Source organism: Sinocyclocheilus rhinocerous, unplaced genomic scaffold, assembly GCF_001515625.1.
Source record: "Sinocyclocheilus rhinocerous isolate Xijiao unplaced genomic scaffold, SAMN03320098_v1.1 scaffold677, whole genome shotgun sequence".
NCBI lineage: Eukaryota > Metazoa > Chordata > Actinopteri > Cypriniformes > Cyprinidae > Sinocyclocheilus > Sinocyclocheilus rhinocerous.
Window position 1 is genome coordinate 2,048,221 of NW_015633185.1, and position 24,001 is coordinate 2,072,221.

The window sequence follows — 24,001 nt, forward strand, 5'->3', positions numbered from 1 at the left end:
CCGGAGCCATGTGAGACACTTTTTTTTTAATGAATGGGCGCTTTTTATTAAACTTTTTTTGGACTGATGCATGCAAAACCGCTGAGTGCCATGAAACTGCTTGAAAGATCAAAGACAATTTTTAATATAACTCTGACTGGATTCGTCTGAAAGAAGAAAGTCATATAAACCTAGGATGACTTGAGGGTGAGTAATTTATGGGCTAATTTTCATTTTTGGGTGAACTAACCCTTTAAGTTTGATACAACTCACTGTAGGAGTTTTTAAGGACCCGCGGGAAATCTGCATTTAAGGTAGCCCGTCGGGCAGAGTGGTGATACATTTTGGTAGCCCGACTGGAAAACACAATAGCCCCGGGACTTCGGGCTAGCGATTTTGCGAGCCCTGATGTCCTATGGCTAAAAGTGCAAAATGTTAATGTAAACAGAGTATTAGCAATATTAGTGAACAGTTTATTTAGCTCTCGCTTCTGTGAATCTTAATAACTAATTTACTGTTTGCATTTTTGTAACCACATGTGTGTTCCATGACATAAAATGAGAGGTATTTTGTATTATTATTATTATTATGCAGTAAAATAATAACAATTACAAGTACAAAGGTAGAATACAAAAGACAATTAGGGTTACATAGGCTAAATTAATCCAAAGCAAACTATGGGGCTAGCGATTTTGCGAGCCCTGCAGATATTGTTGTGAGAAGGAAGAAATGCTTAATGCTTTTTTTTTTAAAGATTACAAGGCCAAATGAATTCAAAAATACATGAATTAATAATTTATAAATATCTATATTTATTTATAAATATGTTGATTTCATGGTGACGTTAATAATTGATGAGTTCTCCCAACAGACATTCTGCACTGTATTATTATATTTCTCTACTTTTAACCTTAGACAAATCATTTATTATTTCTTGGAATTTATATAGGAAAAAATATGGAGATGGAAAAGTCCAAAAGTTTGCAGAGGTTTATTGCAAGTTTATTTTCCATTACCTGCCTCACACATTCCACCAAAGGGTCTGAGCGTGTGGTTGTGCTGGGGTTTGATGAAAGACGGCGCAGACGGCAGAGACCTACCGTACTCCCTATCCTGTCTTCAATTTTGAACCATCTCCAGACATATGATGACCCTGCACTGAGATACCCTTTACTTCAAGGGACACATAGTATCAATAACGCCTGGTATGCTTTCGTTGACACATTTTGTATTTTCAGACAAAAATATAATTTTCAGCTTTGTAATATCATTAATCACATTACTTCTTTTTCTAAGGGAAAATAATTTTTTCCTCTGTGAAAATTCCTTCCTGAATATTTCACAGCTTAGCATCTGCTGAGCATAAGTCTGCACCTCAGGTGTGAGAGAAAATGGGTAGGGCTGTTGCCTTGGGAAACAAGCCTCACAAGGATGAACTTTGATCTGTAAATTATTATTATTTTTTTTCTAAAATGAATACCCAGATCCCAACATGTGGAAACCATTTGTTGCAGTCCGGCCATCTCTGGTGTAGGGAGCATTTTTATCTACTTTGGTCATGTAATCACCACATGAAAACACACTTCTTGGTTGCTTGTACTGCAGAGGGGATGTCAGAAGAAGTGGCATTTTATAGCAGAAGTTTCCTTACCGTACAGAAAGATCCATTTCTGTGAAGCATGTAGGCATAGTGTTTGGTAAGCATGGAGGCTGGCTACTGGTGTCATTCGGATCCAGGTTGCTGAATGTCCAAATGGCATTTGGATACTGGCATAGTACCACAAAATCCTGAAAAACATAGGAGATTATATTTTATGCTGTAAAGTATGTTAAAGCTGTATTTTTTACAATACAAATACAAGGGTAAGGTAAAAGAGTTTATAAATAATAAATATTTGACTGCATCTTTAAAGCAAGGTAACATGAGAACCCAGTTAACATGTGGAACCAAATCAACTGCACTATTGTATTAACCAGTAAGCCTAGGCTATAGTAACACAGAGAAGCACTGCTACAGTACTTGTTTTGAAGCAAAAATACTCCAGAGGAATGAACAAGTGAAAAGACATTTGAAAAGGGGTTAAAACATGGTTGCTTGGTTTCTATTTCCGCCATATTGCGTCGGTTTATCCATGATAACATCTCATAGTTCAGAAATCTGTGAAATGAACTTTAAATAACTTTTCACTTTAAGTGTGTCATGTCGTACCTGGTAATGTCACAGTGTAATCTACAACATAGCTTAATTGAAAAGATGAATGGGATGGAGGAAAGCAGCTAAAGGGAGTACAACTGAAAGGTGTTTTACCCCCAGTGCGTAATTTGAATTTTTTTTTAGATATATTCTTATTCACAAATGTAATAAATTCAAAGTCAAGCAAGTATTAAATATGCAAAACAGACAGAGCATAACCAGCAACTAGGGCTGGACAATAATTCAATATCAATATGTATCGCGATATAATTTTTTTCAATAACGGTGATATGATTTTTAAACACATTTCCGATATTTCGATATACATTACCAGTTTCCCATACATTGATTTATTTGTGCCGTTTGACTTCGTTGAATAAACATGAGCACTGCACGTTTCAAAATCATAACACGGCGCGGGTGTTTTATATGAATGTATCTCTGAAGGGAATTGACTGTCTTCAGAAAAGTTTCGATGGCATTTTCATTTGATCTGATAAGTAGCATTCATGAGCGGAGCTGCTTTGATTTACAGCCATTACCGGGGAAACTGCTAGTTTTATCACTCTAAAAGCGCCTCCTGCTGGCAGAGAATGAGTTTTCATTTTAAATAAGCCCGTCTCCAGCAACATTTCCAGTTTTTGTTGTTCAATTTTTTTGTTTTCTGCTTCAGCGACTCGGAGCACTTTTCATACCCTATTTTCTGGCTGAAGCACATTTGTTTCAATCTATAAGAATAATCAGCCTACACTACCAGTCAAAAGTTTTTGAACAGTAAGATTTTTAAAGGGGTTTTTTTTTTTTTAAGAATTCTCTTCTGCTCACCAAGGCTGCATTTATTTGATCCAAAGTACAGCAAAAACAGTAAAATGTTGAAATATTTTTACTATTTAAAATTGCTTTCTATTTGAATAGATTTTAAAATGTAATTTATTCCTGTGATCATACATAGGTAAATTTTCAGCATCATTACTCCAGTCTTCAGTGTCACATGATCCTTCAGAAATCATTCTAATATGCTGATTTGCTGATTATCAATATTTAAAACAGTTGAGTACATTTTTTTTTCAGGATTCTTTGATGAATAGAAAGATCCAAAGATCAGCATTTATCTGAAATAAAAAGCTTTTGTAACATTATACACTATTCCATTCAGTATAATTTTTATTATTTTTTTGGGAAAGAAATGATAGAAATTAATACTTTTATTTAGCAAGGATGCTTAAAATTGATCAAAAGTGATGATAAAGGCATTTATAATGTTACAAAAGATTTCTATTTCAGATAAATAGTGTTCATATCGATATCGGAATTATATCGTATCGACCGAAATTAAGAAATATATCGTGATATCAATTGTGGCCATATCGTCCAGCCCTACCAGCAACCAATAATAATAATAATATTAGTTGTTGAACATTATTAAATTGACCACATGCGATTAAAATCCTTTTTTAAAGTAATGATAATATTAGAAGAACAGCAACTTAACAGAATTATCATATGTAATCTCTTACATACACAGGGAAAAGAACTTATAAACATTCCATTCATAAGACCTCTGAACCTGACACATAGTTTGTGGCTTTTTCTTTACTAGCAATTCATTTAATGACTATTGAAGCTTTATGTGAACAACCTATTTTTTATTTCTTTTGCACAGTCTACATTTATATTTGTTTTTATAGCCAAATTGCACATTGTTTGGAGAATACCGGGCAGGATGTGGACATGCTGAAAAAACAGAAAGGTGTTCATCTGACGCTGTACAAAGAACTTGACTAAATTATCAGACAAATTCTCAAGTAGCCAAAAATCACCAAAATGCACAACCCTACTACAAAGGCATTCATGGTCAATGCTGTTTGGTTACTTTGGTTGGGTTAAAGGAATAGTTCACCCCAAAATGAAAATTTGTTGAAAACTTACTTACCCTCAGGCCATCAAAGATCATCGGAACAGATTTTTAGCATTGCATTCACTGGAGGAAGCATTGTTATGGATTATTATGGGCTCATATTTTGGCCAGAAGCTATGATTTAAAATGCCTTGATGGATTTGTTTCTTACAAACACAGTTTTATACTTCAGAAAACATTAAGTTGAGCTGTGCGAATTATTTGTGGATTATTGTGATGTTTTTATCAGCTGTTTGAACAGCTATGATTTAAAATGCCTTGATGGATTTGTTTCTTACAAACACAGTTTTATAATTCAGAAAACATTAAGTTGAGCTGTGCGAATTATTTGTGGATTATTGTGATGTTTTTATCAGCTGTTAAAAATCAGCTGAACTCTCCTTCTGACGGCACCCATTCACTGCAGAGGATCCATTGGTGAGAAAAAGATGTAATGCTAAATTTCTCCTAATCTGTCCTGATGAAGAAACAAACTCATCTACATCTTGGATGGCCTGAGGGTGGGTACATTTTCACCAAATTTTCATTTGAGTACACTATTCCTTTAAAATCTGCATTCTGGCTTTTTAAAGTACAATATCAAAACAAATCTTATATCTAAAGTCTGCCACCAAGTGGAATTAGACTAGTTGGTTTACAAAGAGAAACGTGCTGGTATAAACAAGGCCTGGTGTGTCAAAGGCACATTACAACTCTCACAAGATGTTCATTACTTGGCATTAAAAAAAAAGGCACATGTAATTCAATTATCTGGGTCTCTACAACCAAATGAAATCCCCTAAATAATATGGTAAACAAGCATTGTGACTCATTACAAGACCAGACAGAAATCTTTTTGGTTGTCTTTGCACTAACCCAACCCATCATTGAATTCACCCTATCCGGTGCCACTCTAAATAATTTACTCCGATAGCCAAATGTATTTAAAGCAGATCAATACCCTTAAAGGACAGCTGGGGCATACTGAATAAACAGAGACCACTCTCCAGAACTACACCAGCCTCCCACTGCATAGCTTTAATCAATCTATCTTTATCTGATCTGCCATCACACTAACCAACAGTGGCGTAGAAAGAGTTAAAGAAATCAATGGCTCTCACTCACTTTCCTACCATCCATTGGAAGCACAAGCACAGAGGACGCTTGAGAAGTAAGTGTTAAAGAAAAGTCTGTTCAATAAAAGCTCAGTAGCGTGTATCAAATTTCTGTGTTGGTCTAGGTTTAGTTTTCCACCTTCTAGATCAGAATGATATGACTAAATGGTGGGGGTGATACATCAGCACCTTTACGATGGGATGGGTGATACATTTGGGGCCAGGTCTGAGGTGGCTGTGTGTGTTTTTCCCTCTTGCTTAGCCATCCTGTCTCCAGAGCGAGTCAGGGAGGGCGGGGGGCTGACTTTAGATGGCGCAGCAGCGGGCTCCAGGGCAACTCAATCGGGGCCTGGCTGATATTTTAAAAAACAGATAGGAGGGGAAAAACAACTGTGTTTATTGTTGTATGATATTACAGCCTTTTAAGCAATTAAGTGATTGAATTCGCACATTACCTGAAGGCAGATTTGTGCCAAATAGAATGTCAATAAAAAGTAAAACATTACTTTAATGAGTCTTTTTTAAATTGAGGAGGATGCAAAGGATTGCTAAGACGGTCCATAGGTATGTTTAGAGACAAACAGTGTAAAATTAATAATAATAATAAAACAATAAAAATAAGATTAAAATAAATGAATACATATAAATACAATAGTAATACATAAAAATAAAACAATAAATATTTGATTATTATAATAATAATATTATTATAATTATAATAATAATGAACTTAATAGAAACAAATTATTTTCCCATACATAGAGCGAGAGACATTTACAATACAATTTTTTTCACTGTATAAATTGGGTATTTATACAAGAAACTATATAGATACCTTTTAGGATGATCATATTTGGGGGTTTGTGGCATCTAAAAGATTGAAACCCCCTACACTAAACCATGTACTCACTTTGGGCACAAAGCACTCGACCATCACATCTGCATAACAACTGATCATTACTTAACATTCAAAGTAAGACTGAACAAGTAATTGCTCTAGCAGTTACTGTAAATACAGTGTCACATGCTACATAACACAAATAACAGGACATATAATGAGTCAATGTTTTGCACTTTTTAACATAATAGATCATCCAGAAATGTACATTCTTTCATCATTTACCAATCCTCATGTCATTCCAAACTTGCATGACTTATGTTCTTCTGTGAAAAATAAAAGATGATGTCACCATTCATTTTTACTGTACGGGGTAAAAGTACTGTTAAAGTGAATGGTGACTTCTGCCTCACATCTCCAGAAACTTAGAGCACATGAGGCTGAGTAAATGATCACAATTTTTATTTTCGAAAGAATTACCCTTTAACAAACCCTGATTTTGTCCTCATCAGCACAGTTTTTTTCATAGGAGATCCTGCATCAAGCTGTGGAATGCACAGATTTCTGGCATATATACTAGGAGCCTTTAGCTTGAATTTTCTCAAATAAATCCACTTTCCTCAGACTAAGCCTCTCTCCTCCAGGCTTCTCGAAGCAGACTTCTTCACAGGCAGCGTTACCATCTGTTTTTTGACCTCCTTGAGAAGGTAAAAGAGCTGAGCAGACCCCCTTCCCCCCAGAATCCATAAATTAAAAGCAGCTTTTGTATTGAGCGGGCTAGCATGGCCAAGAGACTAAAATCTGGGAAGAAGTACAAAATGTACAGTAAAACCAGTATAATTTAAATGTAACATTTCCACAAACCTACGCATACAATAATATAAGCCAAAAGCAGCTTTTTGTATTGAGAGGCGGATACGTGAGCAAAACAGCCTGAAGTTAAAAACAGCCCATGAAAAGAATATATAATCCAAAGCATAAATAAACACGCTATTGTGAAGTGAAAAGAAACTAACATGAAATGTAAAATAGTTTCCATAAGAGAGACAAATAAACATTTAGAAGCAACACACAGCTGTCAGATTATTAGGGATTTGTTGCTAGCATTACGCGACTGTCGCGTTAATAACTTTTTACTCGGACAAATCCTATTACAAATCCTGACAGTTTTCTTCAAACAGTAATAATGCAATGGTAAACATATAATATAACGTAGATTTACAAAGACAATGTATTACTTTTAAACAAGACAGTCCGTGTTGGTAGTTATGGGAGTAAATTTAAACGTATTTTGACTTGCTAACGGGGATAACGTTAGCCCACTAGCTATCGTTCAACTCGCTTCACTCTTGAGGAAATCTCCCGACAAAATCATTTAACAAACGCGTAAACGCTCAGCGTTTTTTCTCTTTAAGACTTGCACATTTGTGTACAGCGTAGTAAAAATAAATAAATAAAAAACACCACGGCAGTCGGTTTTGCCTTTGTAACGCGGTTAAAACATTACGTGGAAATGGAAAATTTAGCGCAACAAACTTTCGCGAGGCAGCGTTTAGCATAGCCAAGCTAACACTTTCCATTTCACTTACCGAAAAGGTTCTTCAGTAAATCTTATTTTCGTGTACTCCGTCAATTTATTGAGCTCTAGACACTTGGATAACTCAGAGGGTTCGTTTCTACTCGTGCAGGACTCTCATTGAGGTCTGTTAAGGGTCTGGCACTGACCATCACAGTGGAGTGTACTGCACTTACTACACACACTAGTTACTGCAGACAACTCACGGTCACGGCAGCGAGCGCGCTGATTGAGCGACTCCCAGCGCCCCCTGGCGACTGAAGCGAAAAAACAAAATAGACTGGTAATTCGATGCTAATAAAAATCATATTATCAGAGAGAAATCATATTAGTTCATTTGTTATGTTACTGTTTTATTAAATGAATGATAAACATTAGGCTATCATTTTAATCAAACAAATAGAGATGTAAATACTACAAATGTGAATTAGTAGTAATGGGGCTGTCCAGACTGCAGTACAGTTTAATGATATTTAATTATACATTGAGAACAGTGCCCATAAAATGTTGTGTTATGAGCTATTTTCAGTTAATAAAGCAACTTAATACTTTTATGTTTAACACTTCAGTGCAGATTCAGGTGAATTTTGGGCATTAAGGCAATGGTCAAAGTAAGCACAAAGTAAGGCTGTTTTCACAAGATAATTTCAAATACAAAAAAGAGAACAAGTTATTTTTTCATTCCATCTTTGAAACAAAACATATAGCTCATATTTAAGTAGATACTACATAAAGTAAATCTACAGTATTCTGTAGAGCAGCATCTCAGTTTGAACTCTCACACATAAACACCAAGAGAAACACTGCATTTTTCAACAGAAGAAGACTGTAAAGACACTTGTTAACTTGTTAATACTCCAGAACGTCATGTTTATAAATATGAGTGTCACATAACACATACTGTATATTCTTTATTGTACCATTGCAACACCAATGATCGGCAAACTTATGTAATTATGGATCAATCTTTTATCTCTGTAATTCCCAGGTGAACTGCACAATATAGCAGATGGCAAATTGAGATAATACATTGTGTAAAATGACTGCTTTGCATTCAATAGTGTAATTACATCAAATAAATCTGTTTTTGAAAAATGCTAAAGATACAACATTCCCACTTCTGAACCCAACACTGCTATTAATGTAATTTTAAGTAACTTACTAATCTTGTGTAAAAGAAGCAGCTAACAATTTATTAAATTTAAGAGAGGCAATTATGATATGCCAAACCATTGTGTTAGTAATATAAAAACAAAAACAAAAAAAACAAGCCAAATTCAAAAGTAGCCCTAAGAACACATTTCAACTGATATGGTAGGTTAGATTAACTTCAATATAGCAGTGAAAATATATACTGATAAATCAAGGACACGTTCATAAACTGTCTAAATAAAAGTTATATTAAGTGAATTGTATGCATAAAATATCAATATTACAAAGGAAAACATGAGTGTCTGCAATTGCAATCACATTGTGTAAAATGATTGCTTTGCATTCAATAGTGTAATTACATCAAATAAATCTGTTTTTGAAAAATGCTAAAAAGATACAACATTCCCACTTCTGAACCCAACACTGCTATTAATGTAATTTTAAGTAACTTACTAATCTTGTGTAAAAGAAGCAGCTAACAATTTATTAAATTTAAGAGAGGCAATTATGATATGCCAAACCATTGTGTTAGTAATATAAAAACAAAAACAAAAAAAACAAGCCAAATTCAAAAGTAGTCCTAAGAACACATTTCAACTGATATGGTAGGTTAGATTAACTTCAATATAGCAGTGAAAATATATACTGATAAATCAAGGACACGTTCATAAACTGTCTAAATAAAAGTTATATTAAGTGAATTGTATGCATAAAATATCAATATTACAAAGGAAAACATGAGTGTCTGCAATTGCAATCTCAGAATTTGACCCTGATGTTCTTTAATAGCGTGGCATGAAACAAAAACTTTACTGTAATCTTAAAGATGCACATCAGAGTTGGGTAGCATATACCCACAGAGGAAAAAAAAAATCGCAGGTGCCCCATTTGTTATTAATTTTAAGAAACATATTAACAACACAACTTTCATCCTGTGAGTGTGTGTGGCTCTGTCTTGTTAAATAAATTATTTATTCAATAAAAATCTCAATGCCTTCTTGGCAAAGAAAACAAGTAAATTATCCATGCAAATTCAGAACAGTACAGCATTTGCAAAGATTATGTAAATATTGAGGTTTTGCACACAATAAATAACAGAACGAAAATCAACTATCATAGGTGACAAGGCAAAACATGAACAATTAAAAAAAATCCTCTGTTAAACCTTGAGAGCTAGACATTATTACAGCTAATTATGTCTTGCATACACTGTGAGGGCAATAATTAATAAATTAAAATAAATTCTGTTACCTTTCCAGATGCCCTGCTTATATTCTTAAAATAAGTTGATAAAAACAGAATGACACATAATGCTAATGTTGACATCACATACGCATGAGTTAGCTCACTTGCTTTCACACACACTAAAAGCACAAATAAACAAGATTAGTAACACATAAAACACTCATTCAGTATTGAAAAGACTGCACAACAACATCTCAACATCCAGTCTCAATCTATTTAACAACCTTTTGTGACTGATATTCAAGTCAGGGATCCATAGGCCTCATTATTGTTCAGGAAAACAAATAGTAATGGAATAAAAACACATTTAAATTTACTTTAGAGTTTAAGGCATAATAACATGCATAGACATTTTCAGGCTGTTTCTGGTTTATGAATGATTCAAGACATGACAGACTATGTCAAGAGCAACTACATCTGCAGGCAATCTTCAACATTCATGTAGAATATTAATATCTTTATAATTAAGGTTTTAGTCACTAATATCACAAAAATTGTATGTTGCATAAATTCACCAAACCCCCAAAAATGTGAAAATGTTATATCTCTTAAATTAATGTATATCAGACAAACAAGTGCATGTATGTAAATGTATTAGGGTTATAATAAAGACAAATAATTACCTTAAATTATATGTGCACATTGGATTTGGATTAAAAAGATCAAAAAGCCTAGTTTATGTATCATTCAGTCATTTGCTTAATAATATGCTGTTTAATAAACGATATACTGTATATCTTTTATATTAGTTTTTGTGTCATTTGGATTGGCACTGATGTACTGACATAAAACCACACATGCAAATGTTACATTAATTGCATTTAATTCCTTCACTGACAGCTTATGATGCAATGTTGAAGCATCTACACATTGATGGCATGTGCATGCTTCTTGCATAAGGGCTTGTCTTTCTTGGAGTAGAAAGGTTGTCCTTCCAGGTTCACATGGCACACCTGTATGTTGGGACATAAATGCGTCATAAATCCTCAGTGCTGAATCATTTATAAACCATATGGACAAGTGCTATAACAAAATTATTTTGAACCTACCGCACAAACAAAGCAGGTATCATGCCATGTGTGACCAAGAGCTTCAATAAATTTGTCTCCTGCCTCAACTGGGAAGTCACAGCCATGGCACTTTGTGCTGAAGAGTGCAATATAATCTGGTGACAGAAACATTTAATGAAAATAATAGTAGTCTAGACTGTATAATTGCATACACCAAACTTGTAAATATAAAAATTTTGTCAGACATAGCTGGTGGCTCCCATACCTTTCTCACAATACGGCTCACCATCCTCCATATGAAAGAGGCTGTTTCCAAAGGGCTTTCCACAAGCTGCACACACAAAGCAAGTGGTGTGCCAGGTCTGCCGCAGTGCATGCATCACTTCCTGTTGAGCAGATGTGGAGTGGAATAACTGTCAGTACCTGTGAAGTGTGGTTTCAGTCATGTCTGTGCATGTGTGTGCGCAATGTTAATATGTTTTCAACATACTCCCATGATCTTGGTGTTGCAGCGAGCACAGGTAGGTGCAAAGAATTCGCCATAGCAGTTTTCACAGTAAACATTATTCTGCTCCTCCACAAAGCTGACATCAGCCAGGGACGTGTGGCAATAATGGCAATTGAACTCCTCTGGATGCCAGGAACGACCCAGTGCCACCAGGAATGGTCCCCTGAGGAGTCAAAAACACTCATTAAAAATGTCCTTGGACATTCATCAAAGACAAATGATGTTTTGAGAACATTTAACAGCAATTTTTTTTTGGAATAAATCGGACAGATTTCTGTCTTGCTAAGGAAGTGACTGGAAGTGACACAAAAATATTCTCTCCAAGTGTATTTAAGGTGAACTTTGTTTAAATGATCATAGTTTTAATGATTTAATAATGTTAATATTTAATGTCTGGGTCTGTGATTAAAAAAAATCTATACATAGAATGCTTTTTTATTTTAGTATTATTTATACACTATTATTGAATTAGCTTTTATTTTTAAATTTTCACTTTCTAATTTTATTTCAAATTTTAGTAATTAATAATTTTTGGCTTTTTAAATATATATTTTTAAATATTATATATTTAGCTTTATTTTATTTGAGTTTCAGTTTAAATAATTTTACTACTTCATCTTAAACTAATTTATATTTAGGTTTTTCATCTGTTTAGCTTTATTTATATTTATATTTAAGCTTTATTTTAATTAATGAAATGGCAACATGTATATTTACACACACACACACACACACACACACACACACATATATATATATGAAAAATCGGAAATCTGCTAGTTTGAATACAAATCAACCTCTGGGACATAAATGTGTCCGAATTCGAATTTAAACACATATCACAAGAGGTCTTGTGATTACAGATGGGTGAATGTCACACAAGTGCTATCACACCTGATGATGCTATTGCAGGCTCCACACAGAGGTGTTCTGTTGCTGGCTGCAAACCGCTCTGCCCTTTGAGCAACTCCACGAGCCACAGGTGGGAAGGGGGCAGGGTTGAATGGAGGAGGGGCGGGGTTGAATGCAGGGCTGGGTGCAGCAGGAGCGGGAGCAGGGACGTGGTTGGGGATGTAGGCTGGTGGTGGTGGGGCCGCCTGGGGAAGAGGGTTCACTCTGATATTTTTGGTGGTGGTGGGTTTGCTAGGGTCAAATTTCTCGGCAAAGTTCTCATCAGTAACCCAAGGAGGCCTGTTGGAAGAAGACGCTGGAGCTGCGGCAGGAGCAGGTGGAGGAGGAGCAGGTTTGTGAACCATTGGAGGAGCTGGTGATAAAAGATGCCCATGAGTTAGTATTGCATACATACAGTCATACAAAGATGGACACACACATACACTGAATTATATCAAATACAGTGGGTATAGAAAAGAATCACCCCCCTTTAAAGGGGTCATATGATGTTGCTAAAAGAACATTATTTGGTGTAAAAATAATCACATTTTGCTTCTTTGCAGCCTGAAATGATGACAGAGACAGTTTTTGTTTTATCCAGCTGCATTTACTCAGTGCAACTTATAACATCCAAGTGAAAGATATAACATAATATAGGTGACCACTCTTAAAAATAAACACAGTAACGAACTTAAACGTGAATGTTTACAATCAAAATACACAGGGATTAATCACTCTAGAAATAACGTAAAGGCTTAATTAACCCAAGTTTACCCAGGGTTACACCAACATGTCAGAAAAAAAGAAAAAGAAAAAAAAACAGAATCACTGAGTTGGAAAAAGGATCACCCCCCCTCCTAAAAATGACTTGTAAACTCAGTCAGGTGTAACTAATAACTTTCTCAATGGCATTTGACTTTCAACTTTGATGAGCTGTGGTGATTTTTATTAGCTCAGCATGAAAAGAGCTTTCCTAGAGCATTTCAGTCCTTGGTAGTGCAACTGAAGCAAATGATCAACTATGGGGGGCAAGGCACTGTCAAAAGATCTCCGGGATAAAGTTGTGGACAGGAGCTTGAGATGGATACAAAAAAAAATTCAAAGGTTTTATCAATGCCTAGAAGCACAGTGTCTATTATTAGGAAGTAGTTGGTATTTGGTAGAACACAAGACCCTCTCTAGATCAGGACGTCGCTCCAAACTGGATGAAAGAGCCAGGAGGAAACTGGTCAGAGAGGCGACCAAGAGGCCTACAGCAACTCTGAAGCAGTTGCAGGAATTTATGACATTGTGTGCATGTGACAACAACATCAAAAATTCTCCACAAATGTAGCTTGTATGGGAGGGTTGCAAGAAATTACCACTCCTCAAGAAAGGTCACATGCAGTCACAGCTGAGCTTTGCCAAAACACACCTTGAAGATTCTGAGGCCACATGGAAAAATGTGTTATGGTCAGAAGAAACTAAAATTGAATTATTCTAACTTGAGCAGTTCTGCAAAGAGTGGGCAAATATTGCAAAGTCTAGTTGTGCAAAGTTAGTAGAGACATATCACAACAGACTGTAATTAAAGCAAAATGTGGTTCAACAAAATACTGACTCGAGGGGGTGATCCTTCTTCCAACTCAGTGATTGTTTTTTATTTGAGTTTTTTTCTGACATGTTGGTGTTATATCTTTCACTTGGATGATATAAGTTGCACTGAGTAAATACAGCTGGATAAAACAAAAACTGTGTCCGTCTTCATTTCAGGCTGCAAAGCAACAAAATGTGATTATTTTAAAGGAAGTGATTCTTTTCTATACCCACTGTATGTGCAATGGCTACCTGGGGCAGATGGGTAGGCTGCGGGCACAATGGTGGCAGTGCTGACCACTTTAGATGGAGGTGGACCTAGAGGGATCTGGATGGAGCTGTGCTGCATGGGTGGTGGCGGCTGCTGCATAGGTGGAGGCTGGGTGTAAGAACTACAGAAGAACAGACCAGAAACTCAGTAACATTTAATGAAGAAGCTACACCTCCTTTCTGCTTTTCCTAACTACTTAAACTTTTCCTGATCAATCTAAAACATTCACATTACACTTTTGGCAGATGCTTTCTTTTTTATTAATTATAATTGTAATCAGGGCCGTTTCTAGGCATAGGCGAGCTAGGCGGTCGCCTAGGGCGCCACCAGCTGAAGGGGCGCCAATGAGCGCACGTACTGGCACTTTTAGCAGGGTTGTGATAAAGAGTGGCACCGTCACCCTGAAATATGACTGCCGCCCCCACTGGATCCCCCAACATTATTATATATAATAATTATATTGTTGATGTTTTATAAAGAGCTACTACATGTTTTACAAGACTTAACCCATTGATGCCCATATTTCTTTTCTCTGTGAAATTATGTATTTGCACCAAACATACGTACTGTGTGCAAACTGTAACTGTATTTTAAGTTTTAAATATGTGGTACATATCTCTATACAGAAACATGTACAAAATCTATAATAATAAAATGTTCTGCACATCTGTCACTATAAAGTTGCAAGTGTAAACATGCAGAAAGGGCAACAAGAATTAAACACCACATGACACATTACCCAATAAGTTGTCATAAGTTTTTCCTAAGGTTGTTTATTTTTACAGTATGTCAGCTGTTTTTCTCTTGTTTATCTATAGTCTTCTAAATATCTACAAATAGAAAAAGAGTGATATTTCCTTTGGTAACTTTAGCTGTCCACAGGCTTAAATGGGTTATTGACTATAAGTTTGGATGCACATTCAGTTCTCAGAGACTGATATTACTGCTAATATTACCCAAGGATGTCTGACCACATAATCACATACACATTTGAAGATGTCTTACCTTAAATCCCTTCATTACAATTTTAATGCAAAAATTAGTGTTATTTTAACAACGCAGTGCACAAGAAAAAGACAACAACAGTGTTAGAAGAGAGAGCCTCCATTAATTTGAGTAAAATTACACAAATCTTTTCCATGTATGGACCACAGCAGTACCTGGAGATGGAGGTTTTGTACTGGGAAGTGTAACCCATAGAGGTCTGCAAGCCGAAGCTATAATGTAACAAAGACAAAAATGGTGGACAGTCAAACGTATCATGCCTAGAATGAACCAGAGAGTGGACATGTGCACTCATATCTGTACGACAAACAGGATCAGATACTTTGGATATCCAAATCAAAATACATATGGAAATTAACTGAATATGCAGTAACTCTTCAAATACTTGTCAGATATGTATTCTGTTCTTGTTTTGTCTGAATATAACAACACTGTAAAAAATGACCGTGAATTTGACGGTAAAAGACTGTAAAAATGCTACAGTAAAAACCTGTTAAATGGTTAACGGTAAATTCCCCTACTATATACGGTGAAAAACTGTATTGGACATTACTTACTAACTGTTAATAAGCAGCAAATTAGGAGTTTATCCAGGGAAAACTCTTAATTAACAGTGAATGTGTGTTCCCTATTCTAAAGTGTTACCATTATTTGATTATTTGTTTAGATATCTTGAAAATATGAAGTTCACTCCAGTCTGCATACGATAAACTGCTGTGAAAGACTTCTGTGTCAGTGTAAGCAATGGATACATGCAAAGAGTTTCTGCCATGTCAAAAAAACAAACTTACTTAAAGGGATAGTTCACCCAAAACGAATACAATTAAAAAAATGTCCTGGCTATTCTGAGCTTTATAATGGCAGTGAATGGGGGTCAAAAAGTGTCCATCTATCATAAAAGTACTCCACATGGCTCTGGGGGATTAATAAAGGCCTTCTGAAGCAATGTGTTTGTGTAAGAAAAATATCCATATTTAAAACTTTATAAACCATAATATCTAACTTCCACTAACTGTCATATTCGCGTTCACTAGAGAGTGGCATTCCAGCAGATGATGTAGGCGTAGTTAAAAAAAAGAAATTTTTCTTTACAAATTCTCATTTTGTACTTCAAAATCGTGACCGTTGTTTTGTTTTGCTCTCTCCGCTGTGCTTCTGTGTTCGTCACTTCTCAACGGAGCTTATGCTACGCCTATGTCCTACGTCATATGCTGGAACGCCACTCTCTAGTGAACGCGCATACAACAGTTAGCGGTTTATATATATATATAAGTTTTATATATGGATATTTTTACATAAACGCATCGCTTCACTTCAGAAGACCTTTATTAACTCCCGGAGCAGTGTGGAGCACTTTTTATGATGGATGGATGCACTTTTTTCGAACCCCATTCACTGCCATTATAAAGCTCGGGAGAGCCAGGACATTTTTTAATATAACTCTGATTGTATTCGTCTGAAAGATGAGAGTCATATACATCTAGAATAGCTTGAGGGTGAGTAAATCATGGGGTAATTTTCATTTTTGGATGAACTATCCCTTTAAGAAACACGAAAACTGGTTGTCAAAGGCCCATTGGATTTGGGTTTCAATGCCCAGATATGAAAACTCACACTTAGGTCTCAAAAACGGACTTATGACTTGGTTAAAAATATCAAATGAAATCTCTAGAAATAATACATATTTAATATTATTAACATTTAATATTACATTTAAGAAATTAAAAAAGATTTCACAAAATAAGGTTAACTTCGAGATCTGAGACTTGACTGGGACTGTTAGAGACTTATCAAAAGAGCAAATAAAATGCTTGAGGGTTACATTACATCATCGGGTGTAGTAGTACCTCATTAAAAGAAAAACAAAAAACATGTAAGGAAAATTAATGCTCAATCCCCAGAGGAAACGTATTAAGGAACTTTATCTCTGGTTTCATTAACACCTGTTCTTACTTTTGTTGTTGAAGTAACACAAGAAGATGGCACATATAAGTGCTTATGGCGATCTTAAGCTTAAAAAGTAGTTCATGGAAGTATAGGGAGGTTTTTATTTGGGTCAAGTCTTGTTGTTGAACAATGTGATGATAAAGAGACGCCACTCATAAAAGCAGAAGGCCAAAATAAACAGCCATCCTTTCACTGACGACATGGATTCAATCAAATGTGAGTTTCTAGTTTCCTTTGGGGGAAGGGTATTAGTAGTAATAAGCTGTAGCAAATGAAGCAGCAGCTGCAACAAGAAATTGGGTTAAGACAAAGAAGATCATATTAGAGGATTAAAGTCACTGACTATAACATTAATAGGATTGGAGGATTGGCTTTGCTTTGAGTCTCCAGGATCAATGGAGACTCTCTGTTCTAACACAATTTGACTTTGTCCTACAATATGTCAAATGTTAGGTTAAAATCTAATATCAATAGTTAATTTTCTATAACATCTATCATGTGTCTCCACTAACAGAAGTGAATTAAAATTGAAATAACTCGCTAATACTACACACAGCCAAACAAATGTCCTACACACAGCCAAACAAACGACCTGTAAGTAATCAAATTTTAAACCGTGTTCTTTTTCAAAAAAGTAAAATTAGGAATGAAAACCCCAAACATACAAAAAAACAAACAAACAAACAAAACAGCAGAAACTTAGAACTTAGATTTTTAAATGTTTTTGAAAGAAGTCTCTTGTGCTCAACAAGACTTCATTTATTTGATCAAAAACACAGTAAAACATTAATAGTGTGAAATATTATTACAATTTAAAATAACTGTTTTCTATTGTAATAGATTTTATAATGTCATTTACACTTGAGTTTGTAAAGCTGAATTTTCAGCAGCCATTACTCCAGTGTTCAGAGTCAGCAATCATTATGATAGGTTGATTTATTGCTCAAGAAACATTTCTCATTATAATCAATGTTGAAAACAGTTGTGCGGTTTAATATTTTGTGGAAACAAATGTGTTTTTCCAGCATACTTTGATGACTGCAATAAAATCTTAAATTTAATATATTTTGTAACATTATAAAAGTTTTTACTGTCACTTTTGGTCAATTTAATGCATTCTTGCTGAATAAAAGTCAATACAAATCTTACTGACCACAATCTTTTGCGTATGCATTGCACATATACATACCAACGAGGAATACAATAAACCAAGCATAAAATGCAACGCATGCAACTTTACCTGGCTACAGTAGTTTGCTCAGGAATCTGCTCCGCATCAGGCTTGGGTGCCTGATTGGCTATCTGCAGCTCCGAAAGGAGCTCATTGGGCAAAGCAGCAATAGTAGGCGGACAGACAGGTGCAATACTGGTGGAAACTGAAGCATGCTCAGCCGGAGTACTAGATACAAGGTTAGGTTGCAGTGATGTCAGAAACTGATGTTAAGCTGCTGTCAAGCCATAAATACAGACAGCAGCCGTGTTTCAGGCCATGTATGTATATATGGCTTAATTTAAGTTCAATTTTGTTATAAGCAGCTGTTTCATTCTCATGCTTACAACATTTCTGACCAGAATGCAAGGATGTCCATCATGGGGGAAAGAAATGTTAATTGCTTTATTCTCATTAGACTTATCTATTTTGTCATTGAAGGATTGTAAAAAACTGTAACATAAAAGACTATGCACTATCAATTTGGTATGAGTCACCATTTGAGCTGTGAAGAAGGACCGGACTGTATTATACATTGGTGTCTCAGCAGCTGAGACAACTGTAAGTGCTTTTCTAGAATGAATTAAATGAATCCAGACATAAGGGCTACAATCAATCATGTGCTCAAACAGGGGCAATGAACTGCATATGGCAGGACCTCATCATTTTACAATGACGCAGGGTTTATACGTAGGTTACATAAACCCTTTTAGTCTGTCCATAAAATACAATTCAGTGGTTAGAGAGCAGTAGATTAGTGTTAAATAATACTCCCCTGTGATCCAAGCAAAGAAAAGTGCATTATTCACAAATACATTTCTTTAATCAATTGGCATCCCCTGTACATAATCAACACAATCAAATGAATGGTGAAAACAGATTGGAGTTGGAGCCGCCCAGGCAGGAGAGAGAAGATAAAAGGCAGGCACCTAGCAGCAGCAGGCCTGGTGGTGGACCGATGGCTGACCCCCTTCACACACGCCGCTACCATCCTTCCTGACCATCTCTCTCTCTCTCTTCCTGTCTCATTTTATGTTGAAAAAGCCCATAGAAAAGAGTGAGGTAAAAGATGAAATAAAGAGAGCATTTAAAGCTGAAGTGTCTGATTATTTTTTTGTATTTAGTCCATGCTAATTTGCACAAACACCTATAAGTGAACCATTTGTAGGTTTTCCTGTCGATTGACCCCACGTTTACGACCAATCCAACACAGCAACATTGGCAACCAACCCAGTCTCATGCAACTATTTTACAAAGTAGTGATTTCATATGAATTTGTACAATATGATTGATACAGAAATGTGTGATTTTTTAGATTGGTATGATTTTGGAACAGGACTATCTGTTTGTCCGACCAATAAAAAAAGAGGGGAAATGTTCTGGAAACCTGTATAAAAATAGTTATGTTTGCAATTCCAATTTGTGATCTTACTGGCTCAGAAATTACACACTTCAGCTTTAATGTCATTCTGTGGCTCATATTGAGTTATGATTATGGAACAGAGAGAAAGGTCTGTAAATGTTGGTTGCAGACATTTATGAAGCCTTCACAAAGATTTAAACACTTTCTGTGGTGAACTTGTATGTGTATTGAATCCCTCTCTGTTATTTTAAGTGTATAATGTAAGAGGAGCATGTATGTGTGTATTGGAGGGGCTTTGGGAGAGGTGAGTGGTGGCAGAAAGCAAACACAGATTAGCATTTATTGCAAACCGTGAGAGACTGAAATTAGAGAAAGTCTACACACAAACAAACCAAAAATGATATCTTAAGAAGTTATGATTACATCACTGATTACATGACTCTAGTCTTTCTCTCTCACACACACACATACACAAACACTATATAGATCATGAAGTCCTAATCACTGTATTCATCAACTAGCTAGGCTGTCAAACTCTGGTTTAGTTATATTAACAAAATATTGAATCTCAGCACAGATTCAGAGAACAATGAAATACAGATCACAGAAGCAGACAACGCCTTCAGAAAGAAGGGTTGTAACTGAAACATGTACTAAACTACTTGCAAACGTGTAACTCGCTATTTAATGGACCAGGCCCAGAGGGCAAAGAGAGTCAGGACAGGCAGAGGGTAATTCAGACAAGATACTGCAGTGCCACCTGCTGGCATTATATGCTTGACACATAGTTTGGACATAGGGAAAAATGTGTTCTCATCCTAAAGCGGATTAGTGCAACACATTCTCATGAAAAGCAGCCTAACATGTAGACTATCTTCTCTTTACATGCAAATTAGCAAACGAAATTGGCATAGAAGAGGGTTGTGAAGAAAGACTGAATAAATATTGAATGAAATATGAAATATTCATACAACCACACACAGGACACACTGGAGGGACTGTAAAGCTTTGAATGTTGGATAGGTTCTGGTTTCCAACCCAAGAATTAAGTATTAAACATTTGTTTCCATTTATAACTGTTTTGAGGAAAATATTAAGTCCTTTTTTAAAAGAAACCTGTTAACATACAGGAAGACATATGACTGGGTATCGAGTTACGGCAAAGACTTATGTGTTTCTTTGAAAGCTTAAAAAAAAAAAAGGCTCATTTGGCCACTTTTGTATCTTACAATCATGCATGACAGAAAATGACCTTTATAAAGATGGGTTAAAAACACCAAACTAATTATTTTATATTATGCAGAGAATTATGGAGAGGCTTTTTAACAAGGGTAGAGACTATCCATAATTAAATAAATAAATTGGTGAAAAAAGGTTGTTAAATACTAAAGAAGTAATTCACACTGAATGATTGCAACACATAGCGTATAAAGACTACAGACTAGTAGAACAATACAACAATGAAGATTCAACAGATTCATACAAAGCTGCTTGGATCACATCTGACACTAAAGACTATTTGCGTTGTGGAAAAGAGAAATTTGTCACAAAACACCAAAATCATTGTTCTGTGACCAACTGAAAAAAATGGTGGCACTCTGCTGGCTTGACATTTCAATATTTAAAAAGTACAATAATATAAGCACAATATAAGCACAATACATAATATAATATAATATAATATAATATAATATAATATAATATAATATAATGCAATATAATATAATATAATATAATATAATATAATATAATATAATATAATATAATATAATATAATATAATATAATATAATATAATATAATATAATATAATATAATATAATATAATATAATATAATATAATATAATATAATATAATATAATGCATGTGAATGTGAAACATTAACTAAATATAAAACATGTAAGAAAACCTTAAAAAAAACTTTGGAATTGAAAATTAGAAATGTGGCAACTTGGAAACTAATTAAAATAAGTTGAAGTTACTAAACTGAAGCTGCAATAAAAATAATTTAAAGCTAAATGGGAAAACTAATAAAAATAATGCAATTACTAAAATTTTAACTAAAAACAAAATGAAAATATAAAAGTAAAATTCAAAATATCAATAAATAGCATAATAGTATATAAATATTAATCAAATAAAACTGCAATTATAAAATGGGAATGATTACTTCCAGCCTTTTCATAGGAAAAAAAAGTTATCAGGCTATAGGCCATATATCTAAATATTAATATTAGGACATTTTTAAAGAACATTATTTAATACAAAGTTTAAAGTTAATTTCCTTTCTGTATACATCTTTTGAATCCATGCATACTTTCACACCTAAACAAATCCCTGTGCCAAAAAGCCTTTCCACATGATTAGTTCATCACAGACTTGTGCACAGATGCAATGATGTTCTCAACAACCATCAATATGTAAGCAAACATATAATATAATATAATGCATGTGAATGTGAAACATTAACTAAATATAAAACATGTAAGAAAACCTTAAAAAAAACTTTGGAATTGAAAATTAGAAATGTGGCAACTTGGAAACTAATTAAAATAAGTTGAAGTTACTAAACTGAAGCTGCAATAAAAATAATTTAAAGCTAAATGGGAAAACTAATAAAAATAATGCAATTACTAAAATTTTAACTAAAAACAAAATGAAAATATAAAAGTAAAATTCAAAATATCAATAAATAGCATAATAGTATATAAATATTAATCAAATAAAACTGCAATTATAAAATGGGAATGATTACTTCCAGCCTTTTCATAGGAAAAAAAAGTTATCAGGCTATAGGCCATATATCTAAATATTAATATTAGGACATTTTTAAAGAACATTATTTAATACAAAGTTTAAAGTTAATTTCCTTTCTGTATACATCTTTTGAATCCATGCATACTTTCACACCTAAACAAATCCCTGTGCCAAAAAGCCTTTCCACATGATTAGTTCATCACAGACTTGTGCACAGATGCAATGATGTTCTCAACAACCATCAATATGTAAGCAAACAATCTGATATTGTTTGCTTACAATTACAGAACCAAAAAAGAAAAAAGCATCAAATTACTGATAGCAATAAAGTTCCAACTTGATAAGACATATTGAAAACAAAATTCTTGGCGGAACGAGCAAAACAAACATACGACTTAATGGACAGCAGGAAACAGCACTGCAGTGATGTGCAATGAAATGACTGTTTTGTTTCAGTCAAGTGAGAAGTATCTGATGAAAAGTTGGAGACTGAAAATATGAAGAAAATGACATTACATACAAAAGAGCTAACTGATGCAACATATGTCGACCTAGCATGACGTGTTCCTATGCACATGAAGGCAGAGATCTGAATAAATATGACAAGGATGAAGAGTGAGGGAGGGGCCAGCCACCCAGGGCCACAAGCACTCCAGTGCGGTCACACAGTCTTCCCAGCATGCACTGCATGCAAGTGGGAGGCTCAGAAGTGAAGTAAACCAGTGGTGAAATGGTATGAGAGAAGGACAAGTTAGCAGAGGCATAATTCTATGCTATAAATAAAAATTTAGCGCAAACCAGCCCAAAGCAGTGCTAACACCATTTCCCTATGTGACAACCAGACAGGCAGAATTACCTGGAGGAAAAGTCCTGGTTTATAGACTCTCTCTACTCACAGACATTGACATCCATCATGCTCAACCGCTTGACGTTCTGATGGCTTCACACGCCTTCACTCATCCTCCAGACACAGAGCTTGTCCCTTCAGCTACCACTCATCTAGCTAAGGGTTATTACTCTTCCTACACAAATCAAATTTACACTCCCACCGTAATGTCTTACTAACAGCCTAATTTTCTCAAAGTAGAACCATTGGATTCTAAAATAGTGATCTGTCAGAGTAACAACATTTTTCCACTCTCATCCCAGATCAGTGCCATATGCAAAGTTAGACAACTGACTGACAGATCAACATCCTTATCACTTGAAACCCCTAGGCAGTCTAATATTTAACCACAGGCTTAAGTAAGAAATGTCTGACAAGTTCAGAACATCAACGAAAAAAAAAAAATCTTCAAAGAGATAATAGTGTTGGTGATTTGAAGTTTGGTCTAAAGCGAAAGCTTTTACTGTCTGTCAGGATTTAGCTTTTCAACAGATAAGAAATGACTCCTGGAATAAAACTGACTGCATGTGCAAGCGATTTCAACATTTGCTAAACTTTTTAAACAAACCTGCCCTACATAAT

The 24,001-nt window shown here is 35.0% G+C and overlaps 2 protein-coding genes across 12 annotated transcripts in view; both read right to left on the bottom strand.

Annotated features, from left to right (window-relative positions):
• The window catches only part of LOC107743563 (bone morphogenetic protein receptor type-1A-like), a 29,019-nt gene extending 21,232 nt beyond the window's left edge, over nt 1-7,787 (bottom strand). The window contains exons 1-2 of one of the 2 annotated variants that reach the window (XM_016556843.1): nt 7,613-7,787; nt 1,631-1,767 (exon numbers count right to left, since the gene is read on the bottom strand). The gene's annotated coding sequence lies outside the window, so the exon portion shown is untranslated. The remainder of the gene's footprint in view (nt 1-1,630; nt 1,768-7,612) is intronic. The other variant, XM_016556842.1, reaches the window with a different exon arrangement.
• Nucleotides 7,788-9,986: 2,199 nt separating this feature from the next.
• The window catches only part of LOC107743565 (LIM domain-binding protein 3-like), a 46,997-nt gene continuing 32,982 nt past the window's right edge, over nt 9,987-24,001 (bottom strand). For 7 of the 10 annotated variants that reach the window (XM_016556846.1, XM_016556852.1, XM_016556847.1 and 4 more), the window contains 7 exons: nt 15,412-15,468; nt 14,233-14,372; nt 12,409-12,778; nt 11,497-11,677; nt 11,272-11,392; nt 11,046-11,161; nt 9,987-10,949 (listed from right to left, as the gene is read on the bottom strand). In XM_016556846.1, coding sequence (XP_016412332.1) covers nt 10,860-10,949; nt 11,046-11,161; nt 11,272-11,392; nt 11,497-11,677; nt 12,409-12,778; nt 14,233-14,372; nt 15,412-15,468 — 1,075 coding nt within the window. In that variant the 3' untranslated portion in view covers nt 9,987-10,859. Of the gene's footprint in view, nt 10,950-11,045; nt 11,162-11,271; nt 11,393-11,496; nt 11,678-12,408; nt 12,779-14,232; nt 14,373-15,411; nt 15,469-18,443; nt 18,603-24,001 lie in introns of all 10 variants that reach the window. The other 3 variants (XM_016556856.1, XM_016556855.1, XM_016556848.1) reach the window with 2 other exon arrangements.